Source organism: Pristiophorus japonicus, chromosome X (genome assembly GCF_044704955.1).
Source record: "Pristiophorus japonicus isolate sPriJap1 chromosome X, sPriJap1.hap1, whole genome shotgun sequence".
NCBI lineage: Eukaryota > Metazoa > Chordata > Chondrichthyes > Pristiophoridae > Pristiophorus > Pristiophorus japonicus.
In genome coordinates, this window is record NC_092010.1 from 8,580,087 (window position 1) to 8,597,472 (window position 17,386).

Genomic DNA, 17,386 nt, shown 5'->3' on the forward strand with positions numbered 1-17,386 from the left:
CACTGTATAACACTGGGGTACAGTACTGGTGGGTACAGGTCTGTCACTGTATAACATGGGTACAATACTGGTGGGTACAGGTCTGTCACTGTATAACACTGGGGTACAGTACTGGTGGATACATAGAAACATAGAAAATAGGTGCAGGAGTAGGCCATTCAGCCCTTCTAGCCTGCACCGCCATTCAATGAGTTCATGGCTGAACATGCAACTTCAGTACCCCCTTCCTGCTTTCTCGCCATACCCCTTGATCCCCCGAGTAGTAAGGACTACATCTAACTCCTTTTTGAATATATTTAGTGAGTTGGCCTCAACAACTTTCTGTGGTAGAGAATTCCACAGGTTCACCACTCTCTGGGTGAAGAAATTCCTCCTCATCTCGGTCCTAAATGGCTTCCCCCTTATCCTTAGACTGTGACCTCTGGTTCTGGACTTCCCCAACATTGGGAACATTCTTCCTGCATCTAACCTGTCTAACCCCGTCAGAATTTTAAACGATTCTATGAGGTCCCCTCTCATTCTTCTGAACTCCAGTGAATACAAGCCCAGTTGATCCAGTCTTTCTTGATAGGTCAGTCCCACCATCCCGGGAATCAGTCTGGTGAACCTTCGCTGCACTCCCTCAATAGCAAGAATGTCCTTCCTCAAGTTAGGAGACCAAAACTGTACACAATACTCCAGGTGTGGCCTCACCAAGGCCCTGTACAATTGTAGCAACACCTCCCTGCCCCTGTACTCAAATCCCCTTGCTATGAAGGCCAACATGCCATTTGCTTTCTTAACCGCCTGCTGTACCTGCATGCCAACCTTCAATGACTGATGTACCATGACACCCAGGTCTCTTTGCACCTTCCCTTTTCCTAATCTGTCACCATTCAGATAATAGTCTTTCTCTCTGTTTTTACCACCAAAGTGGATAACCTCACATTTATCCACATTATACTTCATCTGCCATGTCTGTCACTGTATAACACTGGGGTACAGTACTGGTGGGTACAGGTCTGTCACTGTATAACACTTGGGTACAGTACTGGTGGATACAGGTCTGTCACTGTATAACACTCGGGTACAGTACTGGTGGATACAGGTCTGTCACTGTATAACACTGAGGTACAGTACTGATGGATACAGGTCTGTCACTGTATAACACTGGGGTACAGTACTGGTGGATACAGGTCTGTCACTGTATAACACTGTGGTACAGTACTGGTGGGTACAGGTCTGTCACTGTATAACACTGGGGTACAGTACTGGTGGGCACAGGTCTGTCACTGTATAACACTTGGGTACAGTACTGGTGGGTACAGGTCTGTCACTGTATAACACTGGGGTACAGTACTGGTGGGTACAGGTCTGTCACTGTATAACACTTGGGTACAGTACTGGTGGGTACAGGTCTGTCACTGTATAACATTGGGGTACAGTACTGGTGGGTACAGGTCTGTCACTGTATAACACTGGGGTACAGTACTGGTGGGTACAGGTCTGTCACTGTATAACACTTGGGTACAGTACTGGTGGGTACAGGTCTGTCACTGTATAACACTGGGGTACAGTACTGGTGGGTACAGGTCTGTCACTGTATAACACTTGGGTACAGTACTGGTGGGTACAGGTCTGTCACTGTATAACATTGGGGTACAGTACTGGTGGGTACAGGTCTGTCACTGTATAACACTGGGGTACAGTACTGGTGGTTACAGGTCTGTCACTGTATAACACTCGGGTACAGTCTTCGGATAAGGGTCGGGCATTTAGGACTAAGATGAGGAGAAATTTCTTCACTCAGAGGGTGGTGAATCTTTGGAATTCTCTGCCCCAGAGGGATGTGGAGGCTCAGTCTTTGAGTATCTTCAAGACAGAGATCGCAAGATTTTTGGATATCAAGAGAATCAAGGGATCTGGGGACAGTGCAAGAAAGTGGAGTTGAGGTCGAACATCAGTCATGATCTTATTAAATACTGGAGTAGGCTCGAGGGCCTGAATGGCCTGCTCCTGCTCCTATTTCTTATGTTCTTATGTTCTGAGTATGATGTCAGAGACATGGGCAGGGAGCACCATGTGAAGAAGTGCTCTCGCTTTCTGAGTCAAAAGGACGTGGGTTCAAGGCTCAGTGACGGACTGGAACACGTGATCTACACTGACACTTCAGTCCTGAGGGAGTGTTGCACTGTTGGAGATAGCGTCTTTTGGATGAGTTCTTGAAGTGAGGCCTCCTCTGTGCCCTCAGGCAGATGTAAAAGATTCCTTGGAATTATTGGGAAAAGACTCGGCAGTTCATGTGGTGTCTTGGCCAATAGTGCTTCCTCAACCAGCACCAACAGAAACAGGTTATCTTGTCATCTGTCTCATTTCTCTCAGTGGGACCATTCTCTGCATAATTGACTTCGGCGTCTGCTAACGTGTGACTGCACTTCAAAAAAAAATGGAAGGGTTGTGAAGCCTTTTGGGAGTTCCTGAGGATGTGATCAGGTGCGATATATTGCAAGCTCTCATGTGACAAAGTGTTTCCCGACACCGGCCCTGAACATGTCTTTTACTGGTTTCGACCTTCCTTCAGTCGAATCGTGCTTCAGGAGGAACGTTGTACACCTTGATATACCACGGCAAGCGCCCTCCAGCTCTCTCCTGCCTCAGCGCCAGGCTGCAGCATGCCAACAGTCCATTGCCCTCGTGGCAGCAATACTAGGGGTCTTGTGTGACATCCGAAATCCACAAATCGCGGGACCGAGGCCGTCCCGGATTCCGGGTAGATGCAGATTTCGGAATGTCTTTGCCTGGGCCGAGGTAGCTGGGGTCAAGGGTCGGGCCCCCGATGTAAGGTGGGGTGCATTGGGTGGCGGGGGGGGGAGGGGAAGTCGGGCCGCCAAGGCGGGAGGAGTCCAGATTTCTGAACTTTTTCCGGTTTTCGGACGACCCAGCCGATTCCGGAACATTCCGAATTTCAGAGCTCCGGATTTCGGAAGCTCATCCTGTAGCAGGTGGTTCGTGAATCGTGTGATCTCATTGCCAATGAAGAGGAGGATGGTGTGAGTGTGAAGCAACGTGACCCTTTGAGTGAATGAAGCTTCTGATGGGAGCTTTGTCTTCCTGACTGGACCTGTCTGGAAGTTCTGGTGCTCGGAGTGAAATATTTCCGTTTCTATTAATGACAGTTCACAAGAAAGTTCTCCCTGTCTATAACGATAAAACTAATCTGATTAACTCTTCATATGTGCGGTCAAAAGATGAGCAGAGGCATTTTACCTTTACATGACCTGCTTGTGCTCAAGGTCGGGATGTTAGTGCTGGGAATCAGACTGTTTCCATGATAGCCATCCAGTAACAGCACCAAACACCCCCAGGGCAGGTACAGGGGGTTAGATACAGAGTAAAGCTCCCTCTACACTGTCCCATCAAACACTCCCAGGGCAGGTACAGCACGGGGTTAGATACAGAGTAAAGCTCCCTCTACACTGTCCCATCAAACACTCCCAGGGCAGCTACAGGGGGTTAGATACAGAGTAAAGCTCCCTCTACACTGCCCCATCAAACACTCCCAGGGCAGGTACAGCACGGCTTAGATACAGAGTAAAGCTCCCTCTACACTGCCCCATCAAACACTCCCAGGGCAGGTACAGCACGGGTTAGATACAGAGTAAAGCTCCCTCTACACTGTCCCATCAAACACTCCCAGGGCAAGTACAGGGGATTAGATACAGAGTAAAGCTCCCTCTACACTGTCCCATCAAACACTCCCAGGGCAGGTACAGTACGGGGTTAGATACAGAGTAAAGCTCCCTCTGCACTGTCCCATCAAACACTCCCAGGGCAGGTACAGGGGGTTAGATACAGAGTAAAGCTCCCTCTACACTGTCCCCATCAAACACTTCCAGGGCAGGTACAGTACGGGTTAGATACAGAATAAAGCTCCCTCTACACTGTCCCATCAAACACTCCCAGGGCAGGTACAGCATGGGTTAGATACAGAGTAAAGCTCCCTCTGCACTGTCCCATCAAACACTCCCAGGGCATGGAACAGTAGACGATAGATGTATACTTTTCCCTGACCACGTGTTGCTACTTCCTACTCAAGCTATCCTGTGATCTAAGTAAGATTGATAATTAGTTCCAAATGATTTCTGCCTGAACAGATTTGCTGGCACTCAGGTCAGTAAAGTGGCTTTAACTTAAATACCACCTCAATCTTGTGCCGCAACTCTCCCTCCCTTTTCTTTATCTAATTCAGTTGAGCACTGCCCTGTCCTGCCCCAGCCAACTAAGAGGAGACTTTGTGCACTTGATTACTTCATAAATATCATGTGTCTGATCTCCTGACTTGATTCCATAGCAACCCCTGAGCACCGAGCGTTCCCTGGGCCAACAAAGGGCCCTTTCCTACACGTCTTGCCCATTTAGAACGGACTCCCCCTGAGAACGTTGTGTTTGGCTCCCGTGTGTAACTAAAGTGTGACTGACACAACCTTGAAACTCGTCCTCTTCACCTGTAACTGCTGCCGTGACCAGAGCCACAACAAGGTGATCAATCTGTTCGCTCCTTCCAATGGTCATATCCTTTCCCCGCCTCCCCACCCTCCCCGTTGTCCCCAGGGTCCGAGTATCTGTTTTACATCTGAGAGTCTGGACACTGAATGTCTCCAGGCTATTCTGCTGTTGAGGGAATTATCAGCAAGCCAGAGCCCAGCCTTGCCAGCACACGCAGTCCAGCAGAGTTCACTGAGTGTTCTGGAGGACCTTGGCTGATATGTTGTCTTTTGCTGCCCCAGGGCACTGAAGCCAAATATAGCACCCTGAGTGCTGAGATCAGCTCAGAATTGAATGGATGAACGTTAGGAACAGGAGAACGTCATTCAGACACTCGAGCCTGTTCCACAATTAAAAGAAAGAAAGACATCGGACATCTCAAAGCAGTTCACAGCCAATGAAGTACTTTTTGGAGTGTAGTCACTGTTGTAATAGACCATTTGTGCACAGCAAGCTCCCACAAACAGCAATATGATAACGACCAGATAATCTGTTTTTGTTCTGCTGATTGAGGGATAAATATTGGCCCCAGGACACTGGGATAACTCCCCTGCTCTTCTTTGAAATAGTGCCATGGGATCTTTTACATCCATGTGAGAGAGCAGACGGGGCCTCGGTTTAACATCTCATTCGAAAGATGGCACCTCAGTATTGCATAGGAGTGTCAGCCTAGATTTATGTGTTCAAGTGAAACACCTTGGGACGCTTTACTACATTTAAGGCCCGATATAAATGCAAGTTATCGTTACTGTTGAAGTCCCTGGAGTGGGACTTGAACCCACAATCTTCCGACTCCAAGGTGAGGGTGCTGCCCACTGAGCCACGGCTGACCAATTAGATCATGGTTGATCTGTGTCGTAACTCCATCTGTCCACCTTGGTGTGGCGAGATCAATTCGTCAGTGTGTAAAACACTTCGACCATTGAGGGTCTTCAATGATCAGTGATCTTCAGAACGTCTTGCTCTATGTACAATTTCTAATGTACAGTTCTGGGTGCTCTGTGTGGCCGCTAAATATCTCAGGGCTGAGATGAGGCCATAAAAGGCAAGCGTGAAGGTTGATGGGTCCTAACCCGGTATGCTTATGTTTCGCATCAGCTTTGCTTTCCAAGACGAGCGCCTCAATGGGCAAAGCATGTCACTGAACATGAATGACATCAGTTCCATGACTTCTGCCCTGCCACGTGTGGCTGGGTTTCTTCTCCCACTTGTTGAAGCGTTTTCAGGAACAGGAAAAGCTCCCGAGTCCCGACAGGCCTGTCTCTCTCTCTCTCCCTTTATTGGAGGGAATGTTGGAGCTTGTTTCCAATTGCAGGAAGCAAGGGACTGTTGGAAATGGAAACGATCAGTGTTGCAATGTGGTGTCTTGGGAGGGAGGATTGCTTGGCATCATCGTGTCAGAACCCCTTTGTTTTCTTGCCTGTCAGCCCGAGTAGTACAATTACAGTACGTCCATGTGCCAAACATAACTTCATCCAACACTCAGCATGGGATGCTGCTGATAAAATGCTCGGCCGGAAAGCTAATATGTCAGCTTGTTGCTGGAGGCTCACCCGCCCATGTTTGGTGCGCCCACTCTCTGAGACGCCCGGGAGTGTGTGGTCAAAGCTCTGTCACCAGCTGGCACTGTGCCATCCTCGTGGTGATGGACAGGAAACAATCCTGGCTCCACCAACACCCTACACGATGGGATCAGTTCTCACTAATGGAGGGGGATGCTTCTCACAGTGCATTGCCATGCAGAGCAGGTCCAATCTACAACGCGTTCAGCGCTGCCCAAATATTGTGCAATGGTGTCCTTCCAATAACATTCACAGCCGGCTAAAATCTGACCTGCACGCGACTCTGGGCATGACTCCTGGAACAAGACGATTCCTACGGTAAAGCCATTTTAGCTAATCTGCCATAAATCCAATCAATTTTAATCTTTAGAAGGCTGGCATGTGGAATGTTACTTTATCGGCCCCCTCAAGCAGCGTGACACGACATCTCCCCTCATAACGTTTTAAGCCTCCTGTTACCTGTGTGTTGCCATGGTGATGGCCGTGCTCCCGTGGAGATGAGCTGGGACTGGGTGCAGTCATGATCAATCGTTTTGAGGAAAATCACATTTTATGTCTGTCGAGCGGAGTCAGGAATTGAGCTCAATCATTGCTCCGAGTCAGTGCGGCTTGTTGCTGGTTGCCGGGGCAACTGTGCTCGAAGCCTCGGTCGGAGATCCACTCCCCTCCGTTCTGTCAGCATGATGGCTTCTGATGGCATTGCTTTTTTTTGTTCTTTCAGGCCGAGTGTTCTTATTGGAGCCCCCAAAGCCAATACCAGTCAGCCCAACATCACGGAAGGTGGCGCAGTATACTCATGTGCCTGGGGCATGAACAACACAGACTGCCAGCAGGTTCCCTTTGACCTAACAGGTACCATTTTGGTTGTTCTGAGATGCTCTGCTCTGTATTTGGAGCCTGAGCCACATCCGTTGTTTCAATATATGGATAATTGGAGGCAAGCTGGTTGGGGGAAGTGTTGTCTGATCACATCGCTGTACATTTGAAGGTTGATTTGAATTCTGACTTTCTTTTTGATTGTTGTCAGAGGTCAATGCCTGGCTGCCATTTGTGCCCTGAGAAGTTGGTGGTGGTGGGCTGGAGTCACGTGTAGGCCAGACCGGGCAGGTTCCTCTCCATGACCGACATTACTGAACCAGATTTAGATAATTTGGTTTCACAACTTGCTGTGGTGCAATTTGAACTCGCAACCTTCTGGATTGCTAGCTCAGTACCACAAGCAGTACACCATCAAACTGGGGGTCATAAGAACATAAGAAATCGGAGCAAGAATAGGCCATATGACCCCTCGAGCCTGCTCCACCGTTTAATAAGATCATGGCTGATCCAATCTTGGACTCAGCTCCACTTCCCTGCCCGCTCCCCATAACCCCTTTATTCCTTTATCGTTTAAGAAACTGTCTATTTCTGTCTTAAATTTATTCAATGACCCAGCCTCCACAGCTCTCTGAGGCAGCGAATTCCACAGATTTACAACCCTCAGAGAAGAAATTCCTCCTCATCTCAGTTTTAAATGGGTGGCTCCTTGTTCTAAGACCATGTCCCCTAGTTCTAGTCTCCCCCGTCAGTGGAAACATCCTCTCTGCATCCACCTTGTCAAGCCCCCTCATAATCTTATACGTTTCGATAAGATCACCTCTCATTCTTCTGAATTCCAGTGAATAGAGACCTAACCTACTCAACCTTTCCTCATAAGTCAACCCCCTCATCTCTGGAATCAACCGAGTGAACCTTCTCTGAACTGCCTCCAAAGCAAGTATATCCTTTCGTAAATATGGAAACCAAAACTGCACGCAGTATTCCAGGTGTGGCCTCACCAATACCCTGTATAACTGTAGGAAGTCTCCCCTGCTTTTATACTCCATCCCCTTTGCAATAAAGGCCAAGATACAATTGGCCTTCCTGATCACTTGCTGTACCTGCATACTATCCTTTTGTGTTTCATGCACAAGTACCCCCAGGTCTCGCTGTACTGCAGCACTTTGCAATCTTTCTCCATTGAAATAATAACTTGCTCTTTGATTTTTTCTGCCAAAGTGCATGACCTCGCACTTTCCAACTTTATACTCCACCTGCCAAATTTTTGCCAACTCACTTAGCCTGTCTATGTCCTTTTGCAGATTTTTTGTGTCCTCCTCACACATTGCTTTTCCTCCCACCTTTGTATCGTCAGCAAACTTGGCTACATTACATTCAGTCCCTTCTTCCAAGTCGTTAATATAGATTGTAAATAGTTGGGGTCCCAGCACTGATCCCTGCGGCACCCCACTAGTTACTGATTGCCAACCAGTTTTCTGTTAGTTAGCCAATCCTCTGTCCCTGCTAATATATTACCCCCAACCCCGTGAACTTTTATGTTGTGCAGTAACCTTTTATGTGGCACCTTGTCAAATGCCTTCTGGAAATCCAAATACACCACATCCACTGGTTCCCCTTTATCCACCCTGTTCGTTACATCCTCAAAGAATTCCAGCAAATTTGTCAAACATGACTTCCCCTTCATAAATCCATGCTGACTCTGCCTGACCGAATTTTGCTTTTCCAAATGTCCTGCTACTGGTTCTTTAATAATGGACTCCAACATTTTCCCAACCACAGATGTTAGGCTAACTGGTCTATAGTTTCCTGCTTTTTGTCTGCCTCCTTTTTTAAATAGGGGCGTTACATTTGCAGTTTTCCAATCTGCTGGGACTCCCCAGAATCCAGGGAATTTTGGTAAATTACAACCAATGCATCCACTATCCCTGCCGCTACTTCTCAAGACCCTAGGATGCAAGCCATCAGGTCCAGGGGATTTATCTGCCTTTAGTCCCATTATCTTACTGAGTACCACCTCCTTAGTGATTGTGATTGTGTTAAGTTCCTCCCCCCCATAGCCCCTTGACTATCCACTGTTGGAATATTGTTAGTGCCCTCTACCATGTTATGCGGAGCTCCTTCATGGTAAATGAGCCAAAGGAGGACAGCGGAAACGTTATAAGGACACCCTCAAAGCCTCCCTGGTAAAGTGCGACATCACCACTGACACCTGGGAGACCCTGGCCGCAGACCGCCCGAGGTGGAGAAAGTCCATCCGGGAGGGTGTTGAGCTCTTCGAGTCTCGACGCCAAGAGCGTGAAGAGGTCAGGTGCAGGCAGCGGAAGGAGCGCGCGGCAAACCAGTCCCACCCATCCCTTCCCTCGACAAACATCTGTCCCACCTGTGACAGGGTCTGTGGCTCTCGTATCGGACTGTTCAGCCACCAAAGGACTCACTTCAGGAGTGGAAGCAAGTCTTCCTCGATTCCGAGGGACTGCCTATGATGATGATGATGATGAAAGACTGATACAAAATATTTGTTCAGAGTTTCTGCCATCTCCATGTTCCCCATTACTAATTCCCCGGTGTCATCCTCTAAGGGACCAACATTTACTTTAGCCACTCTTCCTTTTTATATACCTATAGAAACTCTTGCTATCTGTTTTTATATTTCGTGCTAGTTTACTTTCATAGTCTATCTTCCCTTTCTTAATCATTTTTTTAGTCGTTCTTTGCTGGCTTTTAAAAGTTTCCCAATCTTCTGACCTCCCACTAGTCCTGTCATTTACACCATGACTGCTGGTGTAGCACTGCTGCCTCCAAGAGAAATGAGTGAGTGAGAAGGCGACAATCTCCTGGATTGAACTCTGACTGAAAGTAACTTCCAATTTTTTTTAATTGATTGAATTCGCTGCCGGCAGTGCATGATGTTGTATTAAATGTCTCCCTAAAATGTGATGGAATCCAAGTTCCAGTAGATCCATGTTGGATGGGTGAGGAGGCCTGAGGCCTAGTCCTGTTGCTAGGAGACGAGCTCAGGTGAAGAAGAAAATGAATTGCTATGTTTTTTTTAAAAACAAAAGACTGTGAGAAACAGGCTCAGGACTTGAGTGTTTGGTCTATGCTCATTGCTGACAAACCGCTGAACGTTTTAATTCCCTCCAGGCAAGGGTTTTTTTTTCCTCTGAAAAAATAAATGATTGCAACATGTGGAAGAGTGATATGAAAACCAAATGGGAATTCTCTTGTAGTAGGTCTTTGTGCTAACTTTGGAAAAAAATGTGGGCCTGGGCCAAAACTGTCTCGCACAGTAGTTGTACAGGGAGAGACGCTGTTTTCCCGCATTTTAGAGAAACGTAGCTGGATCAAGTGATCCTTTTGTTGTGTTAAGAGAAGTGCTGTGGCTCTGCGAATTTTTATCTCATTGAAGAAACAAACGTGCAGGTATGAAGTGAAGTTGGAACAATCCTACATTTAAGTCTGAAGAAGTTGCCACTGTTAATGTCACAATCCCAGCGTACAGAGCAGTGACATGGGTTTCCGTTCTCTCCGAGGCTTGCCAGCCTAATGCTGTTTTAGTGACACAGGAACTTGCTGCCTCGCAGAGATGTGCCGTGTATTGTGGTGGGTCCATTGGGGCGAAGCATCATTGGGGCCACCTGTAAACCCCTTCCTTCGAACTGTTGAATGAAGACAGCGTTCAGGGTTTGATTTTTGGTCGTTTAGCGCTCGAGGGTCTCGACACCCCTTCTTTCCCTCTCTCGTCAGATAACGGGTGGGAAAACAGAGCAGACATTGTCTCAGCACCTTGCCACTGGAGTAAGTTGGTGGAGACCCTTCAGCAGAACAATGTCGGCGACTGTTTCATCAATACCACACCCCCCCAGCACTCAGTGCTATTCCATGAGGGAGGTAGCGGGCTTCTGAAGGCTTCAAGCGAGCACGCGAAGCATAACGGGATCTCACTGGGCATTTTCTACTAACAACAACCAGAGCAGCAGTCGGACCTGCTTGCACAGATCCTCCTGTCACACGCCGCATCCTTGAGCGGATTGGCTGTCTGTTGCCAGGTGACCGCGCGAACTGCATATTCACAGGAAGAATCAAAGGTCACTGGTCATTGGCCCCGCCTCCCCCCGCCCCCGCCCATCAGTTCCTTCCAGGCTCAAACCACGGCTGAAGAAGGGGCGCTCCGATTGGCCACGACGTCCATGAGTTGGAGTCAGCACCTTCAGGGGAGGGTAAATATAGAAACATAGAAACATAGAAAATAGGTGCAGGAGTAGGCCATTCGGCCCTTCTAGCCTGCACCGCCATTCAATGAGTTCATGGCTGAACATTCAACTTCAGTACCCCATTCCTGCTTTCTCGCCATAACCCTTGATCCCCCGAGTAGTAAGGACTACATCTAACTCCTTTTTGAATATATTTAGTGAATTGGCCTCAACTACTTTCTGTGGTAGAGAATTCCACAGGTTCACCACTCTCTGGGTGAAGAAGTTTCTCCTCATCTCGATCCTAAATAGCTTACCCCTTATCCTTAGACTGTGACCCCTGGTTCTGGACTTCCCCAACATTGGGAACATTCTTCCTGCATCTAACCTGTCTAACTCCGTCAGAATTTTAAACGTTTTGATTGAGCTCCCCTCTCATTCTTCTGAACTCCAGTGAATACAAGCCCAGTTGATCCAGTCTTTCTTGATATGTCAGTCCCGCCATCCCGGGAATCAGTCTGGTGAACCTTCGCTGCACTCCCTCAATAGCAAGAATGTCCTTCCTCAAGTTAGGAGACCAAAACTGTACACAATACTCCAGGTGTGGCCTCACCAAGGTCCTGTACAACTGTAGTCACACCTCCCTGCCCCTGTACTCAAATCCCCTCGCTATGAAGGCCAACATGCCATTTGCTTTCTTAACCGCCTGCTGTACCTGCATGCCAACCTTCAATGACTGATGTACCATGACACCCAGGTCTCGTTGCACCTCCCCTTTTCCTAATCTGTCACCATTCAAATAATAGTCTGTCTCTCTGTTTTTACCATCAAAGTGGATAACCTCACATTTATCCACATTATACTTCATCTGCCATGCATTTGCCCACTCACCTAACCCATCCAAGTCACTCTGCAGCCTCATAGCATCCTCCTCACAGCTCACTCTGCCACCCAACTTAGTGTCATCCGCAAATTTGGAGATACTACATTTAATCCCCTCGTCTAAATCATTAATGTACAATGTAAACAGCTGGGGCCCCAGCACAGAACCTTGCGGTACCCCACTAGTCACTGCCTGCCATTCTGTAAAGTATCCATTTACTCCTACTCTTTGCTTCCTGTCTGCCAACCAGTTCTCAATCCACGTCAGCACACTACCCCCAATCCCATGTGCTTTAATTTTGCACATTAATCTCTTGTGTGGAACCTTGTCGAAAGCCTTCTGAAAGTCCAAATACACCACATCAACTAGTTCTCCCTTGTCCACTCTACTGGAAACATCCTCAAAAAATTCCAGAAGAGTTGTCAAGCATGATTTCCCTTTCACAAATCCATGCTGACTTGGACCTATCATGTCACCTCTTTCCAAATACGCTGCTATGACATCCTTAATAATTGATTCCATCATTTTACCCACTACTGATGTCAGGCTGACCGGTCTACAATACCTTGTTTTCTCTCTCCCTCCTTTTTTAAAAAGTGGGGTTACATTGGCTACCCTCCACTCCATAGGAACTGATCCAGAGTCTATAGAATTTTGGAAAATGACTGTCAATGCATCCGCTATTTCCAAGGCCACCTCCTTAAGTACTCTGGGATGCAGTCCATCAGGCCCTGGGGATTTATCGGCCTTCAATCCCATCAATTTCCCCAACACAATTTCCCGACTAATAAGGATTTCCCTCAGTTCATCCTTCTTACTCGACCCTCTGACCACTTTTATATCCGGAAGGTTGTTTGTGTCCTCCTTAGTGAATACCGAACCAAAGTACTTGTTCAATTGGTCTGCCATTTCTTTGTTCCCTGTTATGACTTCCCCTGATTCTGACTGCAGGGGACCTATGTTTGTCTTTACTAACCTTTTTCTCTTTACATATCTATAGAAACTTTTGCAGTCCGTCTTAATGTTCCCTGCAAGATTCCTCTCGTACTCTATTTTCCCTGCCCTAATCAAACCCTTTGTCCTCCTCTGCTGAGTTCTAAATTTCTCCCAGTCCCCAGGTTCACTGCTATTTCTGGCCAATTTGTATGCCACTTCCTTGGCTTTAATACTATCCCTGATTTCCCTTGATAGCCACGGTTGAGCCACCTTCCTTTTTTTATTTTTACGCCAGACAGGGATGTACAATTGTTGTAGTTCATCCATGTCTGCCATTGCCCATCCACAATCAACCCCTTAAGTATCATTCGCCAATCTATCCTAGCCAATTCACGCCTCATACCTTCAAAATTACCCTTCTTTAAGTTCTGGACCATGGTCTCTGAATTAACTGTTTCATTCTCCATCCTAATGCAGAATTCCATCATATTATGGTCACTCTTCCCCAAGGGGCCTCGCACAACGAGATTGCTAATTAATCCTCTCTCATTACACAACACCCAGTCTAAGATGGCCTCCCCCCTAATTGGTTCCTCGACATATTGGTCTAGAAAACCATCCCTTATGAATCCAGGAAATCCTCCTCCACCATATTGCTTCCAGTTTGGTTAGCCCAATCTATATGCATATTAAAGTTACCCATGATAACTGCTGCACCTTTATTGCATGCACCCCTAATTTCCTGTTTGATGCCCTCCCCAACATCACTACTACTGTTTGGAGGTCTGTACACAACTCCCACTAACGTTTTTTGCCCTTTGGTGTTCTGCAGCTCGACCCATATAGATTCCACATCATCCAAGCTAATGTCCTTCCTAACTATTGCATTGATCTCCTCTTTAACCAGCAATGCTACCCCACCTCCTTTTCCTTTTATTCTATCCTTCCTGAATGTTGAATACCCATGGATGTTGAGTTCCCAGCCCTAATCATCCTGGAGCCACGTCTCTGTAATCCCAATCACATCATATCTGTTAACATCTATTTGTACAGTTAATTCATCCACCTTATTACGGATACTCCTTGCATTAAGACACAAAGCCCTCAGGCTTATTTTTTTAACACCCTTTCTCCTTTTAGAATTATGATGTAGTGTGGCCCTTTTTGTTTCTTGCCTTTGTTTACTCGGCCTTCCACTATTGCTTTTTACCTTTCTACCCCAGTGAGAGTCAGCACCTTCAGGGGATATAAACCCACCGGACCCCAGTGAGAGTCAGCACCTTCAGGGGAGGGTAAACCCACCGTACCCCAGTGAGAGTCAGCACCTTCCGTGGAGGGTAAACCCACCGTACCCCAGTGAGAGTCAGCACCTTCAGGGGAGATAAACCCACCGTACCCCAGTGAGAGTCAGCACCTTCAGGGGAGATAAACCCACCGTACCCCAGTGAGAGTCAGCACCTTCAGGGGAGGGTAAACCCACCGTACCCCAGTGAGAGTCAGCACCTTCAGGGAAGGGTAAACCCACCGTACCCCAGTGAGAGTCAGCACCTTCAGGGGAGGGTAAACCCACCGTACCCCAGTGAGAGTCAGCACCTTCAGGGGATATAAACCCACCGGACCCCAGTGAGTCAGCACCTTCAGAGGAGGGTAAACCCACCGTACCCCAGTGAGAGTCAGCACCTTCAGGGGAGGGTAAACCCACCGTACCCCAGTGAGAGTCAGCACCTTCAGGGGAGGGTAAACCCACCGTACCCCAGTGAGAGTCAGCACCTTCAGGGAAGATAAACCCACCGTACCCCAGTGAGAGTCAGCACCTTCAGGGGAGATAAACCCACCGTACCCCAGTGAGAGTCAGCACCTTCAGGGGATATAAACCCACCGGACCCCAGTGAGAGTCAGCACCTTCAGGGGAGATAAACCCACCGTACCCCAGTGAGAGTCAGCACCTTCAGGGGAGGGTAAACCCACCGTACCCCAGTGAGAGTCAGCACCTTCAGGGGAGGGTAAACCCACCGTACCCCAGTGAGAGTCAGCACCTTCAGGGGAGATAAACCCACCGTACCCCAGTGAGAGTCAGCACCTTCAGGGGAGGGTAAACCCACCGTACCCCAGTGAGAGTCAGCACCTTCAGGGGAGGGTAAACTCACCGTACCCCAGTGAGAGTCCTGCACCTTCAGGGGAGATAAACCCACCGTACCCCAGTGAGAGTCAGCACCTTCAGGGGAGGGTAAACCCACCGTACCCCAGTGAGAGTCCTGCACCTTCAGGGGAGATAAACCCACCGTACCCCAGTGAGAGTCAGCACCTTCAGGGGAGGGTAAACCCACTGTACCCCAGTCAGAGTCAGCACCTTCAGGGGAGGGTAAACCCACCGTACCCCAGTGAGTCAGCACCTTCAGGGGAGATAAACCCACCGTACCCCAGTGAGAGTCAGCACCTTCAGGGGAGATAAACCCACCGTACCCCAGTGAGAGTCAGCACCTTCAGGGGAGGGTAAACCCACCGTACCCCAGTGAGAGTCAGCACCTTCAGGGGAGATAAACCCACCGTACCCCAGTGAGAGTCAGCACCTTCAGGGGCGGAGAAGAGAATTCATCACCTTTGTACGGTACATCGCATGAACTCGGTGCTGAAGTTTGCCTGCTCCATCTACAAAGAACTCTTTGCTGTGAGCTTTGCCTGCACTCGTGCCCCCTGTGTGTTTACTGGGAATCAGTTCCCTATGTGCCGGACTCTATCCATTAGCTGACACATTGTGTGTTAGGCTGAGTCGAGAATTGGACGGCGGGCAGGAATCACCGCCAAATCCAATTCTCCTCTGGCTTCACCTCCACTTCCCAGTCGGATGTTTTGAGGCAGTGGGGCGAGTTGTGCAGTGATCCCGGGTGAGGTCAGCGAATGCAGGAGTTGGAAGCCGGGCCTTTGCTGGGCGCTGATGCTCAGTCGCTCGCTGGCTGAGCTGTGTGAAGCCGTGCGTTGCGTCTGTCTCCAGCTGCTGCTCAGGGCCAGTGCCTCTCACCACAAGCCATCTCCGGAGCTAATGGTTGTTTCCTGCTCACACCGCAGGGGACCTCTGCTTTACTGGTTGTGTGGGCTGGGAGGCTGCGCTGTTTAAAATTGCGTATTCTGGCCAGGTTCCTGGGGAGCCTCAAACATTGGAATTCAGTGCAGTTGAAGCAGGGACGATGGGATTTACAGATGGTGTGCTGATGTTGCGTCCTGCACTCACCAGTCAGATGGTGGCAGCAGTTCAAGTTTACTTTGGACGAGAGTGAAGGAATTCAGGAAGATGGTAATGAAAATGTCAAGCCTTTTGTCGGGCAGGCTCTGCCAGACCATGTTTTACGGGCGCACACCCGGGCTGGCCTCTTGTCTCTGGCGCTGACCCTGGCAATGGATTGGTGACATCAGTGCCAACCGGAACTCCTGGCTGGCAGGGCCGGCCCTCCAACCTCCAGGTGCCAGCGCTCCGATCAACATGGCCACCGTGGTACATTATCATCGCACCGCAAAAGCTCAGACGCTGTCCCTGTGCTTGCAGAGTGGGGACCCTTTACTGACGCAGCCCCCTGTGTTCCAGACCCAGGCTTTGAAGGTGGCCGCTCGTCATTCGGAAGGGTTTGAACGGCCATCGTTGGCCAGCACTGACCAACCGGGGCGGATTCTCACCCCCGCCCAGGAGGAACTGTGCTGCCGTGTAATGGTCCAAACACGATGTCCCGCTCCCCTGCAGCCATTGTAACTTACCTCAAAACAGGCAGGCGGGGCCCACTTCACAGCCGGCAGCCATGGCCCCGTGATGTCAATGGCGCAACCAGGCACTTTTATCGGGCAGAATCGGGCGGGCCGCTCGGCCGACCCACAGCAACACCACAGCGGGAGTTGTCACAGGCCAAGACCTTCCTTTACCTTCATTAGTGTCAGCTGTGGCTCAGTGGGCATCACTCTCTCGCCTCGGAGTCAGAGGGTTGTCGGTTCAAGTCCCACTCCAGAGACTCTAACACAAAAATCTAGGCTGATGCTCCAGTACAGAGCTGAGGGAGCGCTGCACTGTCGGAGGGGCAGTACTGAGGGAGTGCCGCACTGTCGGAGGGGCAGTACTGAGGGAGTGCCGCACTGTCGGAGGAGCAGTACTGAGGGAGTGCCGCACTGTCGGAGGGGCAGTACTGAGGGACTGCCGCACTGTCGGAGGGGCAGTACTGAGGGAGTGCCGCACTGTCGGAGGGGCAGTACTGAGGGAGTGCCGCACTGTCGGAGGAGCAGTACTGAGGGAGTGCCGCACTGTCGGAGGGGCAGTACTGAGGGAGTGCCGCACTGTCGGAGGAGCAGTACTGAGGGAATGCCGCACTGTCGGAGGGGCAGTACTGAGGAGTGCCGCACTGTCGGAGGAGCAGTACTGAGGGAGCGCCGCATTGTCGGAGGAGCAGTACTGAGGGAATGCTGCACTGTCGGAGGGGCAGTACTGAGGG

The 17,386-nt window shown here is 49.3% G+C and overlaps 1 protein-coding gene across 1 annotated transcript in view; it reads left to right on the forward strand.

Moving 5' to 3' along the window:
• LOC139240842 (integrin alpha-5-like) overlaps positions 1-17,386 on the forward strand; it is a 452,133-nt gene that overhangs the window by 140,926 nt on the left and 293,821 nt on the right. Inside the window, 1 exon segment of the mRNA XM_070869324.1 lies at positions 6,808-6,938. Within this exon segment, the coding sequence (XP_070725425.1) occupies positions 6,808-6,938 (131 nt within the window).